General features: G+C 36.6%; 1 protein-coding gene across 5 annotated transcripts in view; it reads left to right on the plus strand.

The window, feature by feature from the left end:
- Window positions 1-26,537, plus strand: part of LOC129731895 (uncharacterized) — a 131,732-nt gene that overhangs the window by 43,829 nt on the left and 61,366 nt on the right. For 4 of the 5 annotated variants that reach the window (XM_055692258.1, XM_055692259.1, XM_055692256.1 and 1 more), the window contains exons 6-7: window positions 22,742-24,866; window positions 24,926-25,040. In XM_055692258.1, the coding sequence (XP_055548233.1) occupies window positions 22,742-24,866; window positions 24,926-25,040 (2,240 nt within the window). Of the gene's footprint in view, window positions 1-22,741; window positions 24,867-24,925; window positions 25,041-25,091; window positions 25,143-26,537 lie in introns of those variants that run through there. The other variant, XM_055692260.1, reaches the window with a different exon arrangement.

Consider the following 26,537-nt stretch of genomic DNA (forward strand, 5'->3'; position numbering starts at 1 on the left):
GCTAGGAATATATATTCACAATCTCTGAACAAAACACGGAGCGAATATATACAGGATTTTTTTTTTAATAGGGGGAAAAATGTTTGTAATGATTTATTTATGTACTAATATCTATTCAGAATTAGTGTTCTGCCACAAAAGGTGACATTTCAACACTATTATATATATATATATATATATATATATATATATATATATATATATATATTTATATATATATATATATATATATATATATATATATATATATATATATATATATATATATATATATATATATATATATATATATATATATATATATATATATATATTCACAATCTCTGAACAAAACACGGAGCAAATATATACAGGGGAAAATTGATCAAAAATTTTTTTTTTAATAGGGGGAAAAATGTTTGTAATGATTTATTTATGTACTAATATCTATTCAGAATTAGTATTGTGTGTTCTGCCACAAAAGGTGACATTTCAACACTATTATATATATGTATATATATATATATATATATATATATATATATATATATATATATATATATATATATATATATATATATATATATATATATAAATATATATATATATATATATATATATATATATATATATATATATATATATATATATATATATATATATATATATATATATATATATATATATAAATATATATATATATATATATATATATATATATATATATATATATATATATATATATATATTTATATATATATATATATATATATATATATATATATATATATATATATATATATATATATATATATATATATATATATATATATATATATATATATATATATATATATATATATATATATATATTTGTACGCTTTTTTATATTATTGAATGTTATTAGCTTTCGCAGTTAAGTTAATGTAGTTGTAGGAAAACTAATAAACCTACTTGTCAAGGAGAAAAAAAAGGAATAAAACAATACTTAAAATAAACTTAAAACTATCTTACTGACTGTAAAGTGAGCTCATCGTTGCAATTGAGGACTGCAACGATTTTTGTCGGAATTTGTTGATAATTTGGTTTGACATATTTTCTGATGTTTCTACATTAGTGAGCCTATGTAGCTCGTTCGTGCTAAACCAGGGAGGACGCTTCGAAATCATTTTCAAAAGTTTATTCTGAATCCTTTGAAGTGTCTTCTTCCTGGTTGTACAACAACTTGTCCAGATGGGAACAGCATATAACATTGCTGGCCTAAAAATTTGTTTGTAAATTAACAGTTTATTCTTGAGACAAAGTCTAGAATTCCTGTTGATAAGAGGATATAAACATTTGATATACTTATTGCACTTTGACTGGATATTTTCAATGTGCTCCTTGAAAGTGAGATTCTTATCATAAATTAGCCCTAAGTATTTAACTTGATCAGACCAATTTAAGACCACACCGTTCATCTTAATAACGTGGTTATGGGTGGGTTTGAGAAATGAAACTCTTGGCTTATGAGGAAAAATAATTAACTGTGTTTTAGAAGCATTAGGGGAAATCTTCCATTTCTGCATATATGAAGAAAATATATCTAAACTTTTTTGTAGCCTACTGCATATAACACGAAGGCTTTTTCCTTTTGCGGAAATGCTTGTATCGTCACAAAACAGAGATCTTTCACAACCTGGTGGTAAATCAGGAAGATTAGAAGTAAAAATGTTATATAAGATTGATAATAACAGGCAATCTATTAGATTTACCATTTAGATAGTTAACCTGAAGAGTGCGGTCAGTTAAATAACTTTGTATCATTTTTGTGAGGTAAAGCGGAAAACTGAAATTTGCCATTTTAGCTATTAAACCTTTATGCCAAACACTGTCGAATGCCTTTTCTATGTCTAGAAGAGCAGCTCCAGTCGAATAGCCTCCAGATTTATTAGTTCGCATCATATTTGTTGCTCTAAGTAACTGATGAGTAGTGGAATGCCCATGGCGAAAACCAAACTGCTCATTTGCAAAAATTGAGTTCTCATTAATATGTGTTATCATTCTATTAAGAATCTTTTCGGGTTTTAAAATTGGAGTAACTTTGGCATTTTTCCATTTTGTAGGAAAATGTGCTAGTGCAAAGCATCTGTTAAAAATTTTTACCAAGAAATTTAAAGAGTTTTCGGAAAGTCTTTTAATACGGATATAGAAAATCCCATCATCTCCTGGTGCTTTCATGTTTTTGAATTTTTTGAGAATAGTTCGCACCTCATTCAAGTTTGTTTCCAATACCTCTTCAGAAAGAAATTCTTGGGTGGTGATCTGATCATACTTTTGGTTTACTTCATTTTCAATAGGACTTACTACGTTCAAATTGGAGTTATGAACGCTCTCAAACTGCTGAGCAAGTTTTTGAGATTTTTGTTCATTCGTTAGAAAAATGCAATCACCATCTTTAAGGACTGGAATGGGCTTCGAAGGTTTATTAAGAACTTTCGAATGTTACCAGAAAGGTTTTGAATAAGGTTTTAGTTGTTCAACTTCTCTCATGAAATTCTCATTTCACAAGAGAGTGAATCTATGTTTAATTTCCTTTTGTAATTCTTGAAAAATAATTTTCATAGCAGGATCACGAGATCTTTGGTATTGACGTATGTTCTTCAAACGTATAAGAAGTTGAATTTCACTGTCAATAATTGGTGCATTAAATTTCACTCGAGCCTTAAGAACTGATAAATTCCGGGCACTGAGTATTAAGTTGCTAAAATTTTCTAATGCTCTGTCAATGTCAGCACTATTTTGTAAAATAATATCATCATTCAAATTTTCTTCGATCGTAGAACGATATCTATCCCAATTAGTCTTGTGATAATTTAACACAGATCTAGTGGGATTTAAAATAGTTTCATGGAAAATAGAAAATGTTATGGGAAGATGATCAGAATCAAAGTCAGCATGAGTTAATAAATCACTGCATGAATGACTTTGATTTGTTAGTACCATATCAGTTGTAGATGGATTCCTAATAGAAGAATAACATGTAGGACCATTTGGAAATAAAACTGAATAAAATCCAGCCGAGCAATCATTAAACAATATTTTTCCATTGGAATTGCTTTGAGCATTTTTCCAAGATCGATGTTTCGCATTAAAATCACCGATGATTAAAAATTTAGATTTTTTCTTGTGAGTTTTTGCAAATCTCCCTTGAAATAATTTTTTCGCTCACCAGTGCATTGAAAAGGCAAATACACTGCGGCTATAAATAAAATGCCAATACTTGTTTCAATTTCAATTCCCAAACTCTCGATAACTTTGGTTTCAAGATGGGGTAAAAAACGACGTTTTATTCGACGGTGGATAACTATTGCAACTCCACCACCGGCAACATCAATTCTATCAAACCTATGAACAATGTAATTTGGGTTCTTTCTTAGTTTAATATTGAACTGAAAGCGTTTATAGCGATATTTAATATTGACTGAAAGCGTTTCAGTCACAACTGTAATATGCACATCGTGGGCTGTTAAAAAATTGAAAAATTCATCTTCTTTCGCTTTTAAAGAGCGAGCATTCCAATTTAGAAAATTTACAGCATTATTTAAAATCATTGCTGAATTCTAATTTCATAACAATATTAGTTGTACATTTTATACCTTCTTGAACAGCCTCGTACATCGAGTTACAGATCAACAAAACGGACATTAGCTGCAGCAGGTATTCAATCTTTTCTGGAGTTGGACTACCTAAATCAATACTGGCTGACTTTGATCAATACTGGCTGACTGTTTGAATTTGAAATATTACCTTTAAGGACACTGGCATATGAACAGCCTGGTGTTGCCTGAACAGGATTTTTTGTCTGGAATTTGTTATCTGAATTTAAATTATGTCCTACAGACACACCTGCTAATGAAAGTGCTGGTGATGCCTAAACAGTATTGAAAGTCTTTTGTATACCCACATTGACAACAGGTTGCTTAGAATTCCTACGTTGTCTGGAAGCAATAATTTTTGACCTTACAGGACAATTAAAGAAATTAGATTTGTGATTTCCCCCACAATTTACACATTTGAAACTATTAGTGGTCTCTTTCACGGGGCAGATATCTTTCCACAAATCATACATTTTGCTGCCATATGGCAGTTTCGAGTTCCATGACCATAGGCTTGACAATTCCGACATTGAGTCAAATTATGGATTTCTCCATGTCTCTTGAAATTTTCCCACTTTATTCGCACGTTAAATAAAACACGTGCTTTTTCCAAACATTTCAAATTATTTACTTTGGTACGATCAAAATGTACTAAGTAATTTTCCTGGTGTATTCCAGTTTGATTAATTTTGGCATTTGCCTTTCGTTTCATCAAAATTACTTGGTTGGGAGCAAAACCAAGTGATTCTGACAAACTTTCTTTAATTTCCTCAATAGTTTGGTCATTTGAAAGACCTTTCAAAACAGCCTTAAACGGTCTCTCGTTTTTGGCATCAAAAGAATAAAATTCATACATCTTTTCAGTCAAATACTGTAAAAGATGTTTATGGCCATCAAGAGATTCGGCCAAAATACGAATTTCGCCTTGGCGGCCAATTTGAAAATTAACTTCCACATCCGACAGAACGATGAACGAATACCACAATAGGTGGAACTTTAACCTTCTTCATAACGGCTTTATGCTCAGTATGAGAAGTTTGAATTTCTTGATCCCCAACGGAAGAAAGAATATCATACCTGTCAGTCGAAATTTCAGTGTCACTTGGAGGAGATGCCTCACGTTTCCTTGAAGCCGCATCAAAGCGAGCTTTTTTATTTTTTCCAGGCATAACTGGAAAACTTCACTACACTTTCACTTCACTATAGAATTTAAGTAGAAATATCTCAAATCAAATTTACTCACTGATTACTCGTTAACGTAAAAACAAATTTATTACTTTGCGTTTCAACAGGTAGTCTTTCAAGAAGATTGCCTGTTGAAAGCGAAAAACAAAATTTCAATATCTCTCGGTAGTCTAAGATTTAGCCTCGAGCTGTTGGTAAAAGTCGACCGTACTGTAGGACAGTTCAAGTCGATCTGAAATTGATCAACATAAAAACAACAGCAAAGAGTTATGGAGAATACTGAAGTCATTACTGAAACTTTAAATTTTAAATTTTAGTGCAACGTAAGAACTCGCGAATAAATATTAAACGGGACACAAACACTTATGGTTCTTACAATGTAAAAATTACCTTTTTTAACGACCGGTTTCGGGTAAGCTGTTACCCATCTACGGGGCGATGTCCAACTAATTAGTAGGAGAGAGTTACAATTTCAGTTTGGTGGAAGAGAGGCGATAGTATGGAAGCATCATCTTCGTTCATAAGCGGCTGTTCCGATGTCATGATATGCATCGATTCCCATGCATTAAGTTGCGACGATTTTCTAATATTTTTCAAAATTTTCGCGTTGTCCCAATCGACATTGTGTTGGAGGGAAATAGCATGACTTGCCACACTTGATTCGTTGGCTCGTTTGTTGGCTACAGCTTTCTTATGCTCTTTCAAACGAACTTTGAACTTGCGCCGTGTTTGGCCAATGCACACAGCTGAACAATCCTGGCATTCAATTTTGTAGATTCCAGACTTCTCATTAGGCGGAATTTTATCTTTCGCGTTACACAAAAGATCACGTAATCTGTTTTCACTTTTGTGAGTTACGTGGTAGCCGTGCCTTTTAAGGGCGTTTTTGATCCGGTTTGTAACTTTTGCGTAGAATGGCATGCTGATCCTCTCTAAATTTTCTTTTTCTGGTTGCAAAGTGGTGACTTCGCGTTTGTGTTGTTTCCGTTCGTGTGTGCGGATAATTTTTTCCACAAAATCTCCGTCATATCCGTTTAACTTGGCCGCTTTTTTAATTTTTTCTTTCTCTATCGTGTACTCTTCTTTCTCCATCGGTACACTAACAAGGCGATGTGCCATGGAGTGAAAAGCCGCTTGTTTTTGGGCTCCACAAAGGTTCGAGTCCGAAGTAATGTACCGGTCCGTGGATGTTGGTTTCCGGTAGATGCCAAATTTTAGCGAATTGTCAGATTCTCTAGATATGATCAAATCTAAGAAGGGAAGTTTTTTATCCACTTCCTGTTCTACGGTGAATTTGATCGTCGGATGTCGAGTATTTAGCAGTTCTAGTGTTTGTTCTAAATGACGTTCTTCTACGATGGCAAAAACATCATCGACGTACCGCTTCCACACGCGGGGAAAAAAATTTTCCTCTTTCAATTTTCCCTCAAAATCACTCATAAATAACTCCGCTAAGAGGGGCGACAATTTGCTGCCCATACAAAGACCAAATACCTGCCGGTAAAATTTTCCCCTAAAGGTGAAGAAATTTTGGTCCATGCATCGTTCCACAATCGATGTGTAGGCTTCAATTTGAATGGATGAAGCTCGGCTTCTTTCTAAATGTCCACGAAAGCTTTGTATGGCATCTGGTACTGGTACGCTTGGAAACAGTGCTTTGACATAAAACGACACTAGTATCTCCCCCATGCGCAACTCTACACCTTTTAGTTGCTCAACCAAGTCGACCGAGTTTTTCACGCTGGCGCCATGGGAAATGGGATAATGTTTCATTTCGTTTACCACCCACGCTTCCATTTTTTCCATCGGTGTGGAGACATTTGATGAAATTGGTCTCATTGCTAACGGGTTTTTGTGTATTTTTGGTAAGCAGTATAACGAAGCAACCTTTGGGTTGGATACGAGTAATCGTCTTTCTAATTTTTCCTCCCCCATTAGGTGAGCAGTTCTTTGGCGAGTGATGTTTGCACCTTCGATCATCGCATTAAGTGGATCTTTTGGTTTTCCATTTTTATACAGGTATTCCTCATACGGGCCTGAAGCAATCATCTCATAGACACGCGTATCATAATCTCCTTTATCCATAATTACTACAGCATTACCTTTATCTGCTCGGGAGTAGATCACATCTCTCTCTTTAAGTTGTCGTATAGTACACAACTCATCAGGCTCAGTGCGTTTTTTGCTGTTCTGTTTGCTTACTGAGCGTAGGATACAATGTTTCATATCGTGGCGCACAGCTGTCTTGTATGAGTGATCTTTATACAGCAGTTTCTACACTGTTTACTATGTCGGCAAGCGGCGCGTGCCGAGGGGAGATAGCAAAATTCAAACCTTTATTCAGTAGGTCTAATTCTGCTTGCGAGAATCGCGTGGTGGAGAGATTCATCACAAAATTCTCGATGGGTTTGGGGGAGCATCTTTTTTTTTACCGGTTTTTGCGCGCGCGCAAGAGAAAGTAATTTGTTGTGGTGTTTTTGCTTCGTTTCTCGTACTCTCTTCGATACTCTGTGGTAAACCTTATACAGCTCATCTTGCCAGCAGAACTTTTTCTTTGCAGCACATCCTCGTACAACACACTCAGCTGCGTCATGGTATTCAACTTGCTTCAGCAATAGTAGGTGCAGTTGATACAATTCTTCTTCTATTTTAGATAGCAGCCGGTGTTTATACCTGATTTCTTCCACTAACCAAATCTTTTTCGCACTACGGATTGCCTTTTCACTAACTTCACTTATCGCTGCTGATTTTATGTTTATGAAATTCGGTACAAGATCTTTTCTTTTACAGCGAGTAAGGAACCGAATATGTAACAATAGAACTCTCTTCTTCATAATTAATTGGCCATAAAGGCGAAAGCACTTAGTGATCGTAATCATAATTTCACTTTAAATTTTAAATTTTAGTGCAACATAAGAACTCGCGAATAAATAATAAACGGGACACAAACACTTATGGTTCTTACAATGTAAAAATTACCTTTTTTACCGACCGGTTTCGGGTAAGCTGTTACCCATCTACGGGGCGATGTCCAACTAATTAGTAGGAGAGAGTTACAATTTCAGTTTGGTGAGGTGGAAGAGAGGCGATAGTATGGAAGCATCATCTTCGTTCATAAGCGGCTGTTCCGATGTCATGATATGCATCGATTCCCATGCATTAAGTTGCGACGATTTTCTAATATTTTTCAAAATTTTCGCGTTGTCCCAATCGACATTGTGTTGGAGGGAAATAGCATGACTTGCCACACTTGATTCGTTGGCTCGTTTGTTGGCTACAGCTTTCTTATGCTCTTTCAAACGAACTTTGAACTTGCGCCGTGTTTGGCCAATGTACACAGCTGAACAATCCTGGCATTCAATTTTGTAGATTCCAGACTTCTCATTAGGCGGAATTTTATCTTTCGCGTTACACAAAAGATCACGTAATCTGTTTTCAGTTTTGTGAGTTACGTGGTAGCCGTGCCTTTTAAGGGCGTTTTGATCCGGTTTGTAACTTTTGCGTAGAATGGCATGCTGATCCTCTCTAAATTTTCTTTTTCTGGTTGCAAAGTGGTGACTTCGCGTTTGTGTTGTTTCCGTTCGTGTGTGCGGATAATTTTTTCCACAAAATCTCCGTCATATCCGTTTAACTTGGCCGCTTTTTTAATTTTTTCTTTCTCTATCGTGTACTCTTCTTTCTCCATCGGTACACTAACAAGGCGATGTGCCATGGAGTGAAAAGCCGCTTGTTTTTGGGCTCGACAATGGTTCGAGTCCGAAGTAATGTACCGGTCCGTGGATGTTGGTTTCCGGTAGATGCCAAATTTTAGCGAATTGTCAGATTCTCTAGATATGATCAAATCTAAGAAGGGAAGTTTTTTATCCACTTCCTGTTCTACGGTGAATTTGATCGTCGGATGTCGAGTATTTAGCAGTTCTAGTGTTTGTTCTAAATGACGTTCTTCTACGATGGCAAAAACATCATCGACGTACCGCTTCCACACGCGGGGAAAAAAATTTTCCTCTTTCAATTTTCCCTCAAAATCACTCATAAATAACTCCGCTAAGAGTGGCGACAATTTGCTGCCCATACAAAGACCAAATACCTGCCGGTAAAATTTTCCCCTAAAGGTGAAGAAATTTTGGTCCATGCATCGTTCCACAATCGATGTGTAGGCTTCAATTTGAATGGATGAAGCTCGGCTTCTTTCTAAATGTCCACGAAAGCTTTGTATGGCATCTGGTACTGGTACGCTTGGAAACAGTGCTTTGACATAAAACGACACTAGTATCTCCCCCATGCGCAACTCTACACCTTTTAGTTGCTCAACCAAGTCGACCGAGTTTTTCACGCTGGCGCCATGAGAAATGGGATAATGTTTCATTTCGTTTACCACCCACGCTTCCATTTTTTCCATCGGTGTGGAGACATTTGATGATTGGTCTCATTGCTAACGGGTTTTTGTGTATTTTCGGTAAGCAGTATAACGAAGCAACCTTTGGGTTGGATACGAGTAATCGTCTTTCTAATTTTTCCTCCCCCATTAGGTGAGCAGTTCTTTGGCGAGTGATATTTGCACCTTCGATCATCGCAATAAGTGGATCTTTTGGTTTTCCATTTTTATACAGGTATTCCTCATACGGGCCTGAAGCAATCATTTCATAGACACGCGTATCATAATCTCCTTTATCCATAATTACTACATTACCACTATTACTGCATTACCTTTATCTGCTCGGGAGTAGATCACATCTCTCTCTTTAAGTTGTCGTATAGTACACAACTCATCAGGCTCAGTGCGTTTTTTGCTGTTCTGTTTGCTTACTGAGCGTAGTATACAATGTTTCATATCGTGGCGCACAGCTGTCTTGTATGAGTGATCTTTATACAGCAGTTTCTACACTGTTTACTATGTCGGCAAGCGGCGCGTGCCGAGGGGAGATAGCAAAATTCAAACCTTTATTCAGTAGGTCTAATTCTGCTTGCGAGAATCGCGTGGTGGAGAGATTTATCACAAAATTCTCGATGGGTTTGGGGGAGCATCTTTTTTTTTACCGGTTTTTGCGCGCGCGCAAGAGAAAGTAATTTGTTGTGGTGTTTTTGCTTCGTTTCTCGTACTCTCTTCGATACTCTGTGGTAAACCTTATACAGCTCATCTTGCCAGCAGAACTAAAATTTAGTTAAAGTAAAATTTCCCCCTAAAGGTGAAGAAATTTTGGTCCATGCATCGTTCCACAATCGATGTGTAGGCTTCAATTTGAATGGATGAAGCTCGGCTTCTTTCTAAATGTCCACGAAAGCTTTGTATGGCATCTGGTACTGGTACGATTGGAAACAGTGCTTTGACATCAAACGACACTAGTATCTCCCCCATTCGCAACTCTACACCTTTTAGTTGCTCAACCAAGTCGACCGAGTTTTTCACGCTGGCGCCATGGGAAATGGGATAATGTTTCATTTCGTTTACCACCCACGCTGCCATTTTTTCCATCGGTGTGGAGACATTTGATGAAATTGGTCTCATTGCGAACGGGTTTTTGTGTATTTTCGGTAAGCAGTATAACGAAGCAACCTTTGGGTTGGATACGAGTAATCGTCTTCCTAATTTTTCCTCCCCCATTAGGTGAGCAGTTCTTTGGCGAGTGATGTTTGCACCTTCGATCATCGCATTAAGTGGATCTTTTGGTTTTCCATTTTTATACAGGTATTCCTCATACGGGCCTGAAGACCGAATTTCATAAACATAAAATCAGCAGCGAAAAGTGAAGTTAGTGAAAAGGCAATCCGTAGTGCGAAAAAGATTTGGTTAGTGGAAGAAACCAGGTATAAACACCGGCTGCTATCTAAAATAGAAGAAGAATTGTATCAACTGCACCTACTATTGCTGAAGCAAGTTGAATACCATGACGCAGCTGAGTGTGTTGTACGAGGATGTGCTGCAAAGAAGAAGTTCTGCTGGCAAGATGAGCTGTATAAGGTTTACCACAGAGTATCGAAGAGAGTACGAGAAACGAAGCAAAAACACCACAACAAATTACTTTCTCTTGCGCGCGCGCAAAAACCGGTAAAAAAAAAGATGCTCCCCCAAACCCATCGAGAATTTTGTGATAAATCTCTCCACCACGCGATTCTCGCAAGCAGAATTAGACCTACTGAATAAAGGTTTGAATTTTGCTATCTCCCCTCGGCACGCGCCGCTTGCCGACATAGTAAACAGTGTAGAAACTGCTGTACAGTATAAAGATCACTCATACAAGGCAGCTGTGCGCCACGATATGAAACATTGTATCCTACGCTCAGTAAGCAAACAGAACAGCAAAAAACGCACTGAGCCTGATGAGTTGTGTACTATACGACAACTTAAAGAGAGAGATGTGATCTACTCCCGAGCAGATAAAGGTAATGCTGTAGTAATTATGGATAAAGGAGATTATGATACGCGTGTCTATGAGATGATTGCTTCAGGCCCGTATGAGGAATACCTGTATAAAAATGGAAAACCAAAAGATCCACTTAATGCGATGATCGAAGGTGCAAACATCACTCGCCAAAGAACTGCTCACCTAATGGGGGAGGAAAAATTAGAAAGACGATTACTCGTATCCAACCCAAAAGTTGCTTCGTTATACTGCTTACCGAAAATACACAAAAACCCGTTAGCAATGAGACCAATTTCATCAAATGTCTCCACACCGATGGAAAAAATGGCAGCGTGGGTGGTAAACGAAATGAAACATTATCCCATTTCCCATGGCGCCAGCGTGAAAAACTCGGTCGACTTGGTTGAGCAACTAAAAGGTGTAGAGTTGCGCATGGGGGAGATACTAGTGTCGTTTTATGTCAAAGCACTGTTTCCAAGCGTACCAGTACCAGATGCCATACAAAGCTTTCGTGGACATTTAGAAAGAAGCCGAGCTTCATCCATTCAAATTGAAGCCTACACATCGATTGTGGAACGATGCATGGACCAAAATTTCTTCACCTTTAGGGGGAAATTTTACCGGCAGGTATTTGGTCTTTGTATGGGCAGCAAATTGTCGCCACTCTTAGCGGAGTTATTTATGAGTGATTTTGAGGGAAAATTGAAAGTGGAAAAAAAATTTCCCCGCGTGTGGAAGCGGTACGTCGATGATGTTTTTGCCATCGTAGAAGAACGTCATTTAGAACAAACACTAGAACTGCTAAATACTCGACATCCGACGATCAAATTCACCGTAGAACAGGAAGTGGATAAAAAACTTCCCTTCTTAGATTTGATCATATCTAGAAAATCTGACAATTCGCTAAAATTTGGCATCTACCGGAAACCAACATCCACGGACCGGTACATTACTTCGGACTCGAACCATTGTCGAGCCCAAAAACAAGCGGCTTTTCACTCCATGGCACATCGCCTTGTTAGTGTACCGATGGAGAAAGAAGAGTAAACGATAGAGAAAGAAAAAATTAAAAAAGCGGCCAAGTTAAACGGATATGACGGAGATTTTGTGGAAAAAATTATCCGCACACACGAACGGAAACAACACAAACGCGAAGTCACCACTTTGCAACCAGAAAAAGAAAATTTAGAGAGGATCAGCATGCCATTCTACGCAAAAGTTACAAACCGGATCAAAAACGCCCTTAAAAGGCACGGCTACCACGTAACTCACAAAAGTGATAACAGATTACGTGATCTTTTGTGTAACGCGAAAGATAAAATTCCGCCTAATGAGAAGTCTGGAATCTACAAAATTGAATGCCAGGATTTTTCAGCTGTGTACATTGGCCAAACACGGCGCAAGTTCAAAGTTCGTTTGAAAGAGCATAAGAAAGCTGTAGCCAACAAACGAGCCAACGAATCAAGTGTGGCAAGTCATGCTATTTCCCTCCAACACAATGTCGATTGGGACAACGCGAAAATTTTGAAAAATATTAGAAAATCGTCGCAACTTAATGCATGGGAATCGATGCATATCATGACATCGGAACAGCCGCTTATGAACGAAGATGATGCTTCCATACTATCGCCTCTCTTCCACCTCACCAAACTGAAATTGTAACTCTCTCCTACTAATTAGTTGGACATCGCCCCGTAGATGGGTAACAGCTTACCCGAAACCGGTCGGTAAAAAAGGTAATTTTTACATTGTAAGAACCATAAGTGTTTGTGTCCCGTTTAATATTCATTACTGAAACCTTGCAATTTTAATCCGCGTTCCATAACTTTTGATGGCATTGTAGAACATTCTGAAGCAACAATTGCAAATAAGTTCAATGATTATTTCATCGAAAGTGTTTCATTGATCAATCAATCAATTGAACTGGTTAATGAACCGGATGAAATAAAACGGCCGTATAATGTTAATTGTAGTTTTGAAAGCTTTCACCAACTTACACTAGAACAACTTAAAAAAGTATGTTTTTCTCTTCATAAAACGGCTGGAATTGATAACGTTAATGCTAGAATTATTCAAGATTGTTTTCATGTTATTGGGCACGATCTACTTGGCCTTATAAACGAATCATTACAAACGGGGCACGTGCCACAAATTTGGAAGGAGTCTTTAGTGATTCCGATACAAAAAGTTGCTGGGACGATCAAAGCCGAAGAGTTTCGTCCTATCAATATGTTGCACACTTTAGAGAAAATTTTAGAACTTGCTGTAAAAGGCCAACTGTTACAATATTTGAACTCTAACCGTTTGCTGATACCAGAACAAACAGGATATCGGGAAGGCCATTCTTGTGAAACTGCATTGAATTTGGTGTTAGCAAAATGGAAAGAAAACATTGAGCGAAAGGATACTATTTTTGCGGTGTTTTTGGATCCTAAACGCGCTTTTGAAACGATTTCTAGTCCCTTATTGTTACAAAGTAAAGGCGCTTTGGAATTACGAGTACTGCATACAAATGGTTTGAAAACTACTTGTGTGACAAAACTCAAGGGACTATTTTCAATTATTCTACCTCTGATCCCATAAGGAACACTCTTGGCGTACCTCAGGGAAGTGTATTAGGGCCTATTTTGTTTATTATGTACATTAATGATATGAGAAGAGTCTTACGTTTTTGTGACATAAATCTTTTTGCTGATGACACAGTATTGTTCATTGCAGCTAAAAATCTCGAAGAAGCCATATTGCATTTAAACAAAAATTTGCGATCGCTGAGCGGATGGTTGAAATTCAAACAGCTAAAATTGAACACCAACAAAACTAAATTCATGATTATTTCGCGAAACCGTGTAAATGAAAATGTCTCAGTTGAAATTGATGGTGAGATAATCGATCGCGTGAGTGAGATCAAATATCTTGGCGTGATTATTGATGACAAGCTTAAGTTCAATGTTCACATTGATAATGTCATCAAGAAAATTGCCAAGAAATATGGAATCCTCTGTCGTTTGAAAAAGGAGTTAAATACTTTCAGCAAGCTTCATCTCTATAAATCAATCATCTCTCCTCATTTAGACTTTTGCACTTCCATTTTATTTTTGGCAAATGAAACACAAAAATCGAGATTGCAGCGTTTGCAAAATAAAATAATGCGGTTGATTTTGAGATGCAATAGATACACTTCCTCGTCCTTGATGCTTGACGCTTTGCAATGGCTATCGGTGAAGCAACGAATTCATATCAGAATTCAAGAGACTATGTATTTCACACGTCAAAGCTGAATTTTAAGCAGTTATTTTTTTTTTTTTAATTTAGCTGAACTGTAATTGACGAAGTTCTTGTAACGGATGATCTCTGTGGACTCTGCTTATATAGCTTTTTCAAGAAATATGGTAGCACTGAAAAACTATTATGTTCGTCACGAGGGTGATGATGGATTTTGTAATTATTGATGTAGTATAAAATAAAAAAGAGTAGTCTACGAAGGTTTGAAAATCACACGCGATGATCAGATATGAAGGACTGAATTTAGAAATTTAATCATATGAAATGGAGAATACCTTTATTTATTTATTTATTTTTTTTTTTTGACATTATCAAGATACTCGTCAGAGTAATCGGAACGATTTTAGTTCTGCTGGTTGTTTTTGGACATTGGTTTCCTAGCCGGTCTAGGATATTTTCGAGTTGGAAATATTTTCGACTTCCCTAGGTGAGGGCTCTCTTATAAATCACATCGAAGTTGACAGTTGGACTTGTGCTTTGCTTGCTGCTCACGGCAGGAATGGCCTCGTCGGGATTGTATCGACTTTGTGGATGATTACACTGGGTGTTGGCTTAACTCAGATGCAATTAATGTCTTTTGGCTGACAGTTGCTAATAAATTGATACCGACAACGCTTTGTCGATGAATTACTTGATTTTTGACGAATATTTGCTCTATTTGAATCGCTACAAAGCATTGGATCAATTTTGAAGAAATTTATATCTGTGATGAAAACCAGTTCGTTTTGTTATCTGGTTTAATTGTTTTATAATAATTATCTTGTAGATAAATCGTCTTTCTCAAACCTTTGTAGGGGTAAGAGGTGGGACCATCATCATCATTATGCAAGTCTTCGTCCGTTGGTGAAACACAAGCACAAACATGAAAAACCGAATGTGCAAGATTAGCAGCGTTATCTGGATTTCCTCCACCACACACTGTCCATCCGAGCCGAGTTTTAACTGCGATCGGTTGATGCATGGCTCCTTCACGACTTTTTCGAACCAGACTGAGGTGTTGGTCCTTCATTCCAATGAGAATTCTCGGTCGTATATTTTGGTAAGAAGCGATAGGAAGATCCTTAAGGTGTGGGTAACGGACAATAAGCTCTTCTACATTTAACGTTTGCACTGGTAATAGCAGTTCATCGACAGTACGTACTCCATGCAGACTATACCGCCTGCTCTACAGGCGACATGTAAATCGAACAGAAAACAATTTACGCAGGAATCCGAAACAGGTCTGGTCATTTGCAAACACGAAGCGGAAGGATTATGGTCTACCTACATGTATGAAGCTGGGAGATTTGACCGCTTCTACAGCTGATAAAAAGTGCGAACTTTTCGCATCACATTTCAGAGATGTTTTCAACTCTGCTACAACACGCCTTGGTCCTGATACTAGTGACGCCACTTCTAATGTTCCTGTAGATGCTGTTGACTTCGATGTTTTCACTATCAATGCTGATATGGTTGTTACGGCTTTAGCGAAGTTAAAGTCTGCATCCATTGCTGGGCCAGACGGCATTCCATCATGCGTGCTGAAAAAGTGCGCTGGTGTTCTAGTTGAACCTCTGCGAGCAATTTTCAATCTTTCCTTGCATAGTCGAACGTTCCCTACAATCTGGAAAAGCTCATGCATGACGCCAGTACACAAAAAAGGAGACAAAACGGATATTACCAATTATTAGTATTATTATTATTATTATTATTATTATTATTATTACTTCACTGTCTGCTGGATCGAAATGCTTTGAGGTCATTCTTAACAAGGTGATTCTTGAAGCATGTAAATGCTATATCACGCCATCTCAACATGGATTCTTCCCCAAGCGTTCTGTTGAATCGAACCTGTGTAAGTTTGCCTCCTTCTGCATAAGCAATATGGACAGTGGTGCGCAAATTGACACGATATATACGGACATTAAAGCTGCTTTTGACACGGTAGACCATGAAATATTGGATGCCAAATTTCGACGTCTCGGCTTCTCGGATAGACTATGTGACTGGTTGAAATTCTACTTGACAAACCGAAAGCTATACGTAAAGATAGGATCGGCTGAATCGGAAACGTTCAGTCCGCAGTGTGGTGTTCCTCAAGGTAGTAATCTGGGACCAGTTTTATTCGCTCTTTTTTTCAACGATGTCTCTCTGGCTCTACCGAGCGGATGTGTGCTGATCTATGCGGATGATTTGAAAATTTACCTCGTCGTTCGCAAGTTGGATGACTGTTACTATCTACAAGACATGCTCAACAGCTTCACCAAATGGTGCCAACTAAACCATCTTGTGATTAGCATAACGAAATGCTGTGTAATATCATATCGGCGTTTAAAAAATCCTGTTCTGTTCAATTACTCCATCGACGGAATTATTTTGAATCGAGTCGAGCAAATCAAGGACTTAGGTGTTCTGTTGGATTATCAACTTACCTTCAAAATGCACTATTCCTCAATAGTAGAGAAAGCCAACCGCCAACTCGGCTTCATTTCCAAAGTTGCTGCTGACTTCACCCACTCCAATATGCCTACGCGCATTGTACTGCTCTTTGGTTCGGTCCATTCTTGAATCCGCTTCTGTGGATTGCCAGAATTCAGTCAGTGCAGCATAAGTTTGTCCGATACGCGTTACGAAATCTTCCCTGGAGGCGCCCTCACGACTTGCCTTCCTATGAAGATCGTTGTGCATTAATTGGCATCGAAACATTAGCCAATCGTCGGAATGCCAATCAAGCAGTTTTTGGAGCTAAAATTTTACAATCTGGGATCGACAGTCCCGTGTTGCTTAGTCAACTTCAAATCTACGCACCTCAACGCATTCTAAGGTCCAGGCAATGGCTACGACAACCATCTAGGAACACTGTATATGGCGACAACGACCCTGTGATTAGTATAAGCCGACGATTCCAAGATGTATACCTTTTTTTGATTTCAACGTGTCAACAAAAACCTTTCATCGGCGTATTCGTGGCAGAATGTGATATTTTATGTGTTTTACATGAGATCATTAAGACCATGTGTAGTCAGATGATTTTATACAAATAAACAAAAGTTGCAGCTCATCAGCCAGAGCTTTATCAAGAAGTGTGAGCTCAGAGCCATTATCCAGAAAGGCAAATGTATGATTGAACTGTGCTTTCCATGTAGCACGATCGGTAAGTAACGGAACAAAACTTGACTGGAAGAAACCTGGTGAACATTGCATCCATTCTCATGCAAGTTTGGCGTGGGCGGAGTGTGCGCATTGTGTTGAGTAGGCAGTGAATTATTGTTGTCATTCGAGCGGGTATCAGCAAGCGATGATGTATTTTTCTGGTCGTTGTGAAGCAGTTCGTGATGCTTCAATTCGCAACCATTCTTTCCGCAAGCCTTAGCTCGGCATCCTCCCTTGTGTCAGCGCAGACACCTGCGACAAAGGCCCAAATCACGAACAGTAGCCCAGCGTGATTCGCGTGAAAACTCCAAAAAACGTTTACATTTAGAGACTGACTTACAATTTCCTTTACAGGCTAAACAGTTTTCGTGCGTAACTTTTGCGCTTGATCGCACTGCAGGCCGATAATTTGAAGATGGTTCTTCAGAATGAGCATTAAAGAATGATGTTCCCCGTTTAGAAGCATTTAGTTCATTTCGCACGGGTCTCGATTCGACGCTGGGAAGTGTGACAGAGCTCGCAGCTTCTTCCAACGAATACAGCCAACAGCTGAAAGACTGTAGATTAACCATGGGAAGCGATAATTTATATTGGGCCCAATTTAATTTCAATGATGGCGGTAGCTTACTAACTAGTTGGTGAAGAAAGGTAACGTTATAAAAATATTCTTCAACCCCACACGCATCCACTGTTGCGCAAAAGTTTTTGACGCTAGTGGCGAAATCGAAATCTCAAAGGAGGAAGCGAATTCATCTTCGCTATCATAGAGTTGACAATTATTCCCGGCTGGCCAAACAGCATCTTAAGCGTCGGCATAATTCCGTTGACATTAGATGCGTGCAGTAACCTGCTCCTGACAGCTTCGTATGCTCTGCCCCTCAAGCTACGCTGAAGCCGCACGACGTTTTCATCATTGGTGAATCCACACATAGTCGTAGTACTGTTGAAGGTGGAGAGAAATAGTGGCCATTCTTCGGAATTTCCGGAAAATGTTGGGAAGTCCTTTGAAATCTCCTGTCTGGCAGCTAACTGTTTTCGAGTGATTGGAATCTGATCTTCCCGCTCCTGTTCGTGTCTGCGATTGACCCTCATGGTTGACGAAAGAAGAATATTTTGCGGCGGAACTCGTGAATTGCGTGGAATTGAATGAGCAACGTGCTCATTTGAGATGATCCGATTATTTTCTAAAATCGTGGCAGGGTGTGAATGCCAATTACCCGAATATGAAGATCTTGAACCTAATTCCGAAAACACCGAATTTGAACCTGCGTTTGAAAGCGCAGAATTTGTTTCAACGTCTTGTTGAATCGACGATCGATCACTAGCACGCGGCAATAATTGATCTTGCTGACGCTCTTTTGTCTCATTCCTAAATTGACTAATTTCTGCACCTACAAGTGCACGACTCGCGAATGCGATCGGCCGGTGCATGGATTTTTCATTCGACAGGACGCACAGTGGTACGAGAGCTCAAAAACGTACACTTAATTCATTTACTCTCCAAATAATGGTTTTATTGACATACTATCTTCCGATTATATCTAGTATATAAAAAGGCTCAAATCATGACAAAAAAATTTAGTTCGAAACTCAACCGCTAGTGGCGCTGCAAAATCTAACTTTTTAGCCTTACGTTTTAGAGAAATGGTGTCTCCAGCAAAGTTATAGATAAAGTTATTATAAAAAACTTTGTCGAAGACACTTTTCTTCTAACTTTTCTTGTTTTGGATATAAAACGTCTCGTATTTGACTTGTTTTTTAAATTAGTTTTTCTCGAATATACAAAAAAACTGTAAAATAGCAAAAACTAGCAGACGAAAGCTGCATAGAATGAAATATTATTATAATCACTCACTTTGATCGTTTGTCCCTCTATATATATATATATATATATATATATATATATATATATATATATATATATATATATATATATATATATATATATATATATATATATATATATATATATATATATATATATATATATATATATATATATATATATATATATATATATATATATATATATATATATATATATATATATATATATATATATATATATATATATATATATATATATATATATATATATATATATATATATATATATATATATATATATATATATATATATATATATATATATATATATATATATATCAAGTGGCAAGATGTATTGTGTGCAAAAAAAAACGTCCAGGACATTATTGACTTTTTTGTATCAGCGGAAATACCATTTAAAAGAAGAGGACGTCATGGCAATTACAAATACTCTGTCTGCTGCAATAGACAAATCAAAAACCTTAAAAATTGCAAACAAAACGCTTATAAAATATACAAAACTTAAAAAAAAATCTGATACAATTGTTGTGAAAGCACCCTGTAAACCGCAGTTGTGTTGATGACGAAGAAATATACCTTCGAAACGTTGGACTAGACAAAAGATATTTAATAAAACTAATATAACCTAGCAGTAAAAAGTTTATCTCAAATTATGTTGCGGTTACTTCAGCAGCATGCGTCAGAATCTGTCCACAGTGATTTCACTCTTACTTGGGAGCGATACAAAACTGTATCAACATCAATGGCCTACAAATCACAGTTGTTGAATGCAGTTGTTGATTATAATAGCGGACACTTATATTATCCATAAAAGCAAAAGAGTCCCATATGGAAATGTGCCCACAGTTGAGAAATTTGCAAATGAAATTCTTATCTTGAATTTATAGCAAACAACTGTGATTTAACTAAAAGTATGTTTTATTCAACTGTATTTGCATAAGGTGAAGCATTATGTATTTCCATGAGTTCTAAGACAATTGCATGAATTCCAGGCTTGAAATAGAAGATGGGACTCGTTTGCCTTTATTTTTTCTATATATACAAAAAATAAAAGCATAGCTGTCTCCACACATTCAAAGACGGCCAAGCATTTATTATTATTCCTTTTTGTGTCTGCAATGTGAACAGTTTATTTTGACCCAACATTTTTGGACCATAGAATTGCAATATGGCGATTTGGTTTTAACGGATTGTAGCATGAACCGGTGCATGTTATTTACTAAAGAGTAACTACAGCTGATAGACGAAAGCTCGTTAGACATAGAGTCTACAATGAAATTCCTTAAGAGTCCACAACAAATTGATACCGACCGTAAGGCCACACTCCTGAACACTTTTTTTCTACTCATCCCAGATGTAAAGAAGGATTTCTGGAAACAGTTGCCAAAAAAACATCACTTTACTTTCGATTTTGTTCGAGAATACAAATAAGTTTTATTCAGTTTTGATGTCTCTAAGCTATTTTTTATGAACCTTGCAAACATGAACTGTATTTTCAATTATTCAATTCAATGTGTTTGTAACTTTCTTTTAACTGATAACAAATGTGAAATGTTGTTTTTGAAAGATAATGAAATATATATACTTAGGATGGGACTCGTATGCCTTTATTTTCAATATGAGGGCAGGCAAGGTTTGAGGCTTTTCTATTATTTTTCAGAGCAAACTTTCAAATTTAATCAAGACATACGGAAATATGAACAAATTTAGATACAATGACAACACAAACTCAAACTTGCCTAAAAGTCATATGAGACTCTTATGCTTTTATGGGCAGTATAGTTAATTTCTATTTTATTTCTTATTTCCTTCTTATTGCAGAGTTATAATGTAAGTAGATTTAAACATATGTATGGTAAATATACAAGCAAAATAATATCATAAACGCAAAAAAATATTTGCATTAGAAACTTGGAATGAAAATGAAGAAAAAATATGCACCTTTTATAACCCAACATTTAAGCATTATGTTATGTTACACCCACTTACATAACGTTGGAGAACTATGACATTTTGTCTAGTAAAAAATAATTTAAAATGGTTCACGCCATCAAAATATAATGAATTGATTCTGTTATATTCAACGTTTTTATTAAAATAGCGATTCGAGGAGCACCGTAGAAGAAGTTACGCCCTTTTCAAAACTTGCACTTGTTTCATTTATATAAAAAATGTTATCGGGAGGCAAAACATCTATTCCTGCAATGTTTCACCTCTCAGATGGTTATGACTAATTACTTATGAAGTTTGTTTGAATTTTCTAAGGATATCGGACATTTTAACATAAAATGGACGTATCTCAAAAATGCCTCAACGATTTTTTTTTTAAATTCACAGAGATGTAGAACATCATAACAAACAAACTGGCGTTCACCGTTTTCATGGTACTTTTTTTGATAATAACGGTCTCAGGAGCACCGTGAAACTCACTTGCTTCTATCGGCGTTGACTACTTCCTGTCGTTTAATGCTGCTTCCAAACATCTTCCTTCTGTCAGGAATGTACACATCCTGTTAGTTTTTTTCTTCTAATAAACGTATGAAAGAACTCCCGCTTCGCAAACGGTTAAATGAGCAGCTTTCGTTAGGAAAAATTTACATGAATTTCGCCTTTCACAATAAGTTTATTTCCCGTGATTAGTTGTGAATTGAGAACTGTAGTATTGTTATAGAAATATAATTCTCTGATTCTGTTGACTGTGTTAAAATACATCCTGCATATGCTGGTCAAGCACGGAAGATGTAAACAATTTGTCTTTCATCAAAACAACTGTTACGAACAGAAGCTTAGACTAGACAACGATAGATGGCGTAGAAGATAACGTTAGATAAAGCACTCAAATAAAGTTAGAGATAACACTCGTAACGTTAATACGAGGATAGGAGCTTTCAGTAGGTGAAGCTACATGTAACGCTAGATGTAACGTAAACAAATAGGTGAAGACACATGTGATACACGCGTAATAGGAATAAATCGCTAATCTACCATATCATGTATATATTATTCGATGTAAATATTAATCAATAAATCACTTTTTAATTGTCAGTGCAAAATAGAGTCTTTTTAACATTTGAGAAAGTCCAAGAGACTGAAGATCATCAAGCAGTCTAGATTGTCGTCATCCGGAACGCATTTATTCAAACGATGTTTCAAACCTTTTTGGTATTGATGGTCAAAACATGAAAATTTTTCATTAACACTAGATAATGTTTCATAGCAAACTTTTCCTTCTGGCAAGATTATTTTATTATACTTCTCGCACCATAGTTTTTAACGTTAATCTATAGTTTCAATAAAATTTTTTCTTAATTACAGACCATGTCAGCAATCATCACAGTGATGGTATGTTGGGAGTACATATAGACGAAACGATTATTGAACCTAAAAGAGTTTCAATTGCACTCCAAAAGGACAGTACAAACTTAATGGATACAAGTTGCGGATTAGAAACAAAACTTTCAACTAAGTCACACCAACCTGAACTGAACCAAGAAAAACACAATCAATTTGACCAGATAGCAATTCAAAATAATAATTCGTTTGATGTGAATTATTTTGGGGCAATATCTGAATTAGACACTCATAAACGACTGAATACGAGATCGCCGGGAAAATTGAATATGAATACAAAAGCACACCAGATAGAGGCGTTAGCAGGAAGTGGGCAGATGCTAATCAAAGCTACGACACCTACTGATACCGATAAAGCTAAATGGAAAAATAAAACATCAATAAAACCAGATAACGATAGAACATCTCAAAATAAGGATTCATTCAGTTACTATCCCAACGACTTATGTTCAGCGCAAATCTTTAGCATGTTCTTGAAATGTCAAAGTACTCCATTAAAACGCAATAATACCACTCTCACTGAAATATCAATACCACGTCAATGCTCGAAGTATGAAGTCAGTGACCTGCCAGCAAAGTTCCATGCAAAACCTGAACATCAGAAAACAACTGATTTGATATGTATTTCCAAGCAGTTGTCGACGATAATGGAGCGATCAGAAACAAGTGCAATGTCTGTTGCCTGTGGTTCCAAATTCCATGAATCCCCTCAGAACAATTCTGCTGTCGAAGCCATTACTGCAGTACCAAACCAGTCAACTGAACATATCGATAATACAATGAATGAAACAGTTATAACTGAGGTGGAACCTATGATACAAACGAACAATCAGATGCTTCCAAATGAACCTAACAAGAAAACTCAATTTTCTTGCCAGAATTTTAATGAGAATATTCAACAAAAAAGTATTAGACCGGTAAACGTGAAGCCTAGTGTTGAAAGTGTAAACTTTTTTGAAACTCATTATGAAGGTTCCGAATTGTTGGAAAAAATAAATGCTTTCCCCGAGCAAGTTTCAGATGTCAATGAGCTGTCGAAATCAAATGACAACACAGATAGTTACGTTCAACAATGTGATCATTCAATAAATTCACTGTTATCGTGTAAGGTTAGCACAGAAAATACTGATAACATTGCACTGCCTTTTGTGAAGTTAGGAGAAATAAACAATTTGGGTAGGCCCTGCTCACAGTTGAATAATGATAAATCAGTTAATAAGATATTTACTGAAACACTAACATCTGAAGCTAAAAAAACATCCATTGACGAGAGCTGTTTGAACATTCATTACGCAGACATCAAGAACAGTTCGTCCTTCGATCTTGTTGATTGTTTAAGAACTCCTCAGAAGTGTGACCTTAGAACTTGCGACAGAAGTCTATTGGTAGCACACATCAAAACCTCACATAACATTGATTCACCGTCTAGATTATTAAAAATTAAAAATGTAGTAGGGGCTATGAACGTAGTTGAACTGCATTCCCATGATATATGGGGTTCTACAGAGGACATGAATACAGAGATATTCTCTATGAATATGAATAACATAATCAATTCAACTTTACTGCCAATTCTACCCAGTACCAAACAGGACAATTCAAAATGTTTTAGTTATCCGCAAGCGTTGAATGAGGACAACGTAGCTCGAACCGCGTATATTAATAACAAAACCTTGACACCAATTTTGCATGCTGAATCAGCGATCGAACTAGAGTATGAAGATCTAAGTAAAAGCATTTATTTCAAAAGACTGCCATCTTCTGTAGAAGTGAAACAGAAGTGGGATGAAATTGATGAGAATTTCAATCCGTGCAACAATCAGTATTTGAAAAAAGAGATAGATCTTGATGAAACAATGCAGTTTATCTACCAGCAAACACGAGAAGCTGAAATCGATCCGTTTGAAACAAAATTGAAAGCAGCCTTTTTAGAACAAATAAATTTTATGAATTATATTGAAGAGTTATCTACATGCTCACTGGTAAACAAAATTCAGCCATTGTCTAAAGGAATGGTAGAAGATGTTCACGGTACAAAATTTTCAGTTATTAGGAAAATCGGTGAAGGAACTTTCGGTACAGTATACTGGTATGTTTCTATAATTTATTATTTTTCTGCGCTAATATACATTTCGCCATAACATTTAGCGCTAAAAAAATGTCTACTGGTGAAGTAGTAGCGATGAAACAAGAGCGACCAGCGAATCTCTGGGAATACTATATATGCTTGGAGCTGAAAAGCAGAATCAATCACGTTGACATTGTAAGTAAAGTACTTTATTTAAAATTGCACTTTTTAAACGTGCAAAAAAAGGTGTTTGCAAAATTTTCAGACAGTTACGCGGACTAAAAACGCTTTCAGCGACTCAAGTAAGGTACCACGTAGCCATAGTGTCATAGCGCATGAATCTGATTTTGAACGGCGAGGTAGTAAATGCCGCCGGTGTCCCCATCACGTTGTTATATTTATCACTACTCGCCAAATTCACGCTCGTTTTTTTCATCTTTTTTTTGTTTCTATTACTCTTTTTTTTAACAAATTATAAATCAAGAAAAATGTAAAAAAAATTGACTCTGAAATACGTATTTCATTGACTTTGGAGCAAGAATTACGTATTATTCGAGCAGTTGAGAAAAAAGATCTAATTATAACTCAAAGAGCTCAACAGTTTGGTGCTCATAGAACTTTTTTTTTTCAATAGAACGTTGATTTAAAAATTATAAAATCTAGCGAATCCGTATTATCTTATAAACAAGCATTAGACTCTCCTAATTGAACATTGCTTTGAGTGACTAAAAGAAGTTGAGAGGAAAACAAATCAAAAGTTCTAATAACGTATCGAAGGTAAAAAAATCGAATTATAATTTTTTCCGAGCCGGTCCAACAAAAATTTGAATTTCCTAAAAAAATAAAATTACTTTTGAAGGACTTTCAACAAAGTAGGGTAAGGCGGGTCACCTAAGCCAAATTTTCAATATCCCGTAACTGAAGTTAGTTTCGGTCTACTTTTCAAATGATTGTATTGGTGTTATGTAGGGGGATTAGGGGCATAATGAGCACACGGGGCGAAATGGACACCCCTCTTTCATGCGAAACTACGCATTTTTCAATACATTATGGTATGTGGAACTCTTCCGTAGTTACTACAGTATCTCTTTATGTAGAACAAATGTGATTTGTCTGTAAAAAATATGGAAATATATTGAAAAAATCAACTTGGTTTCCGGATGTTGGAAAAATTATTATTATTGCGCACTAAAAAATAAGCTTCTACGGTCGTTTAAATGGTTCAATCAAGTATGTAGACACATCAATATGACGTATGGGTCGTACCCCAAATTTCACCATCACTGAAGTTTTGATTTTAAGCTATAATTAGTGTTAAAATCTCATGTTAACTTTAACTAATTCGATAGGGGCGAAATGGTCACCTTTAGGTGGGGTGAAATTAGCACACCGTGTCACATAAACTTACCTGAAATTCATCTCAGTAGACTTGTGAGTTTGTCTGTTTCCATAGTCAGTGTTTGTTTACAGTGATGGTGCGAACATATATTAGAAAATCTTTGAGACCGAATCGATCAGAAGAAGGGACTGCAGGCATAATTGGCCACCAGGGAAACCAGATGTGCAGATTTGTCTGCAAAACGCAGATTTCTAGAGTGTGTGTGCAGATTATTATTGATTCACAGATATTTGCAGACTTTCAATAGTTTCCGCAGATTTTTGTCAGGATCTCCTCATATTTACGCAGATTTT

Source organism: Wyeomyia smithii, chromosome 3 (genome assembly GCF_029784165.1).
Source record: "Wyeomyia smithii strain HCP4-BCI-WySm-NY-G18 chromosome 3, ASM2978416v1, whole genome shotgun sequence".
Classification (NCBI taxonomy): Eukaryota; Metazoa; Arthropoda; class Insecta; order Diptera; family Culicidae; genus Wyeomyia; species Wyeomyia smithii.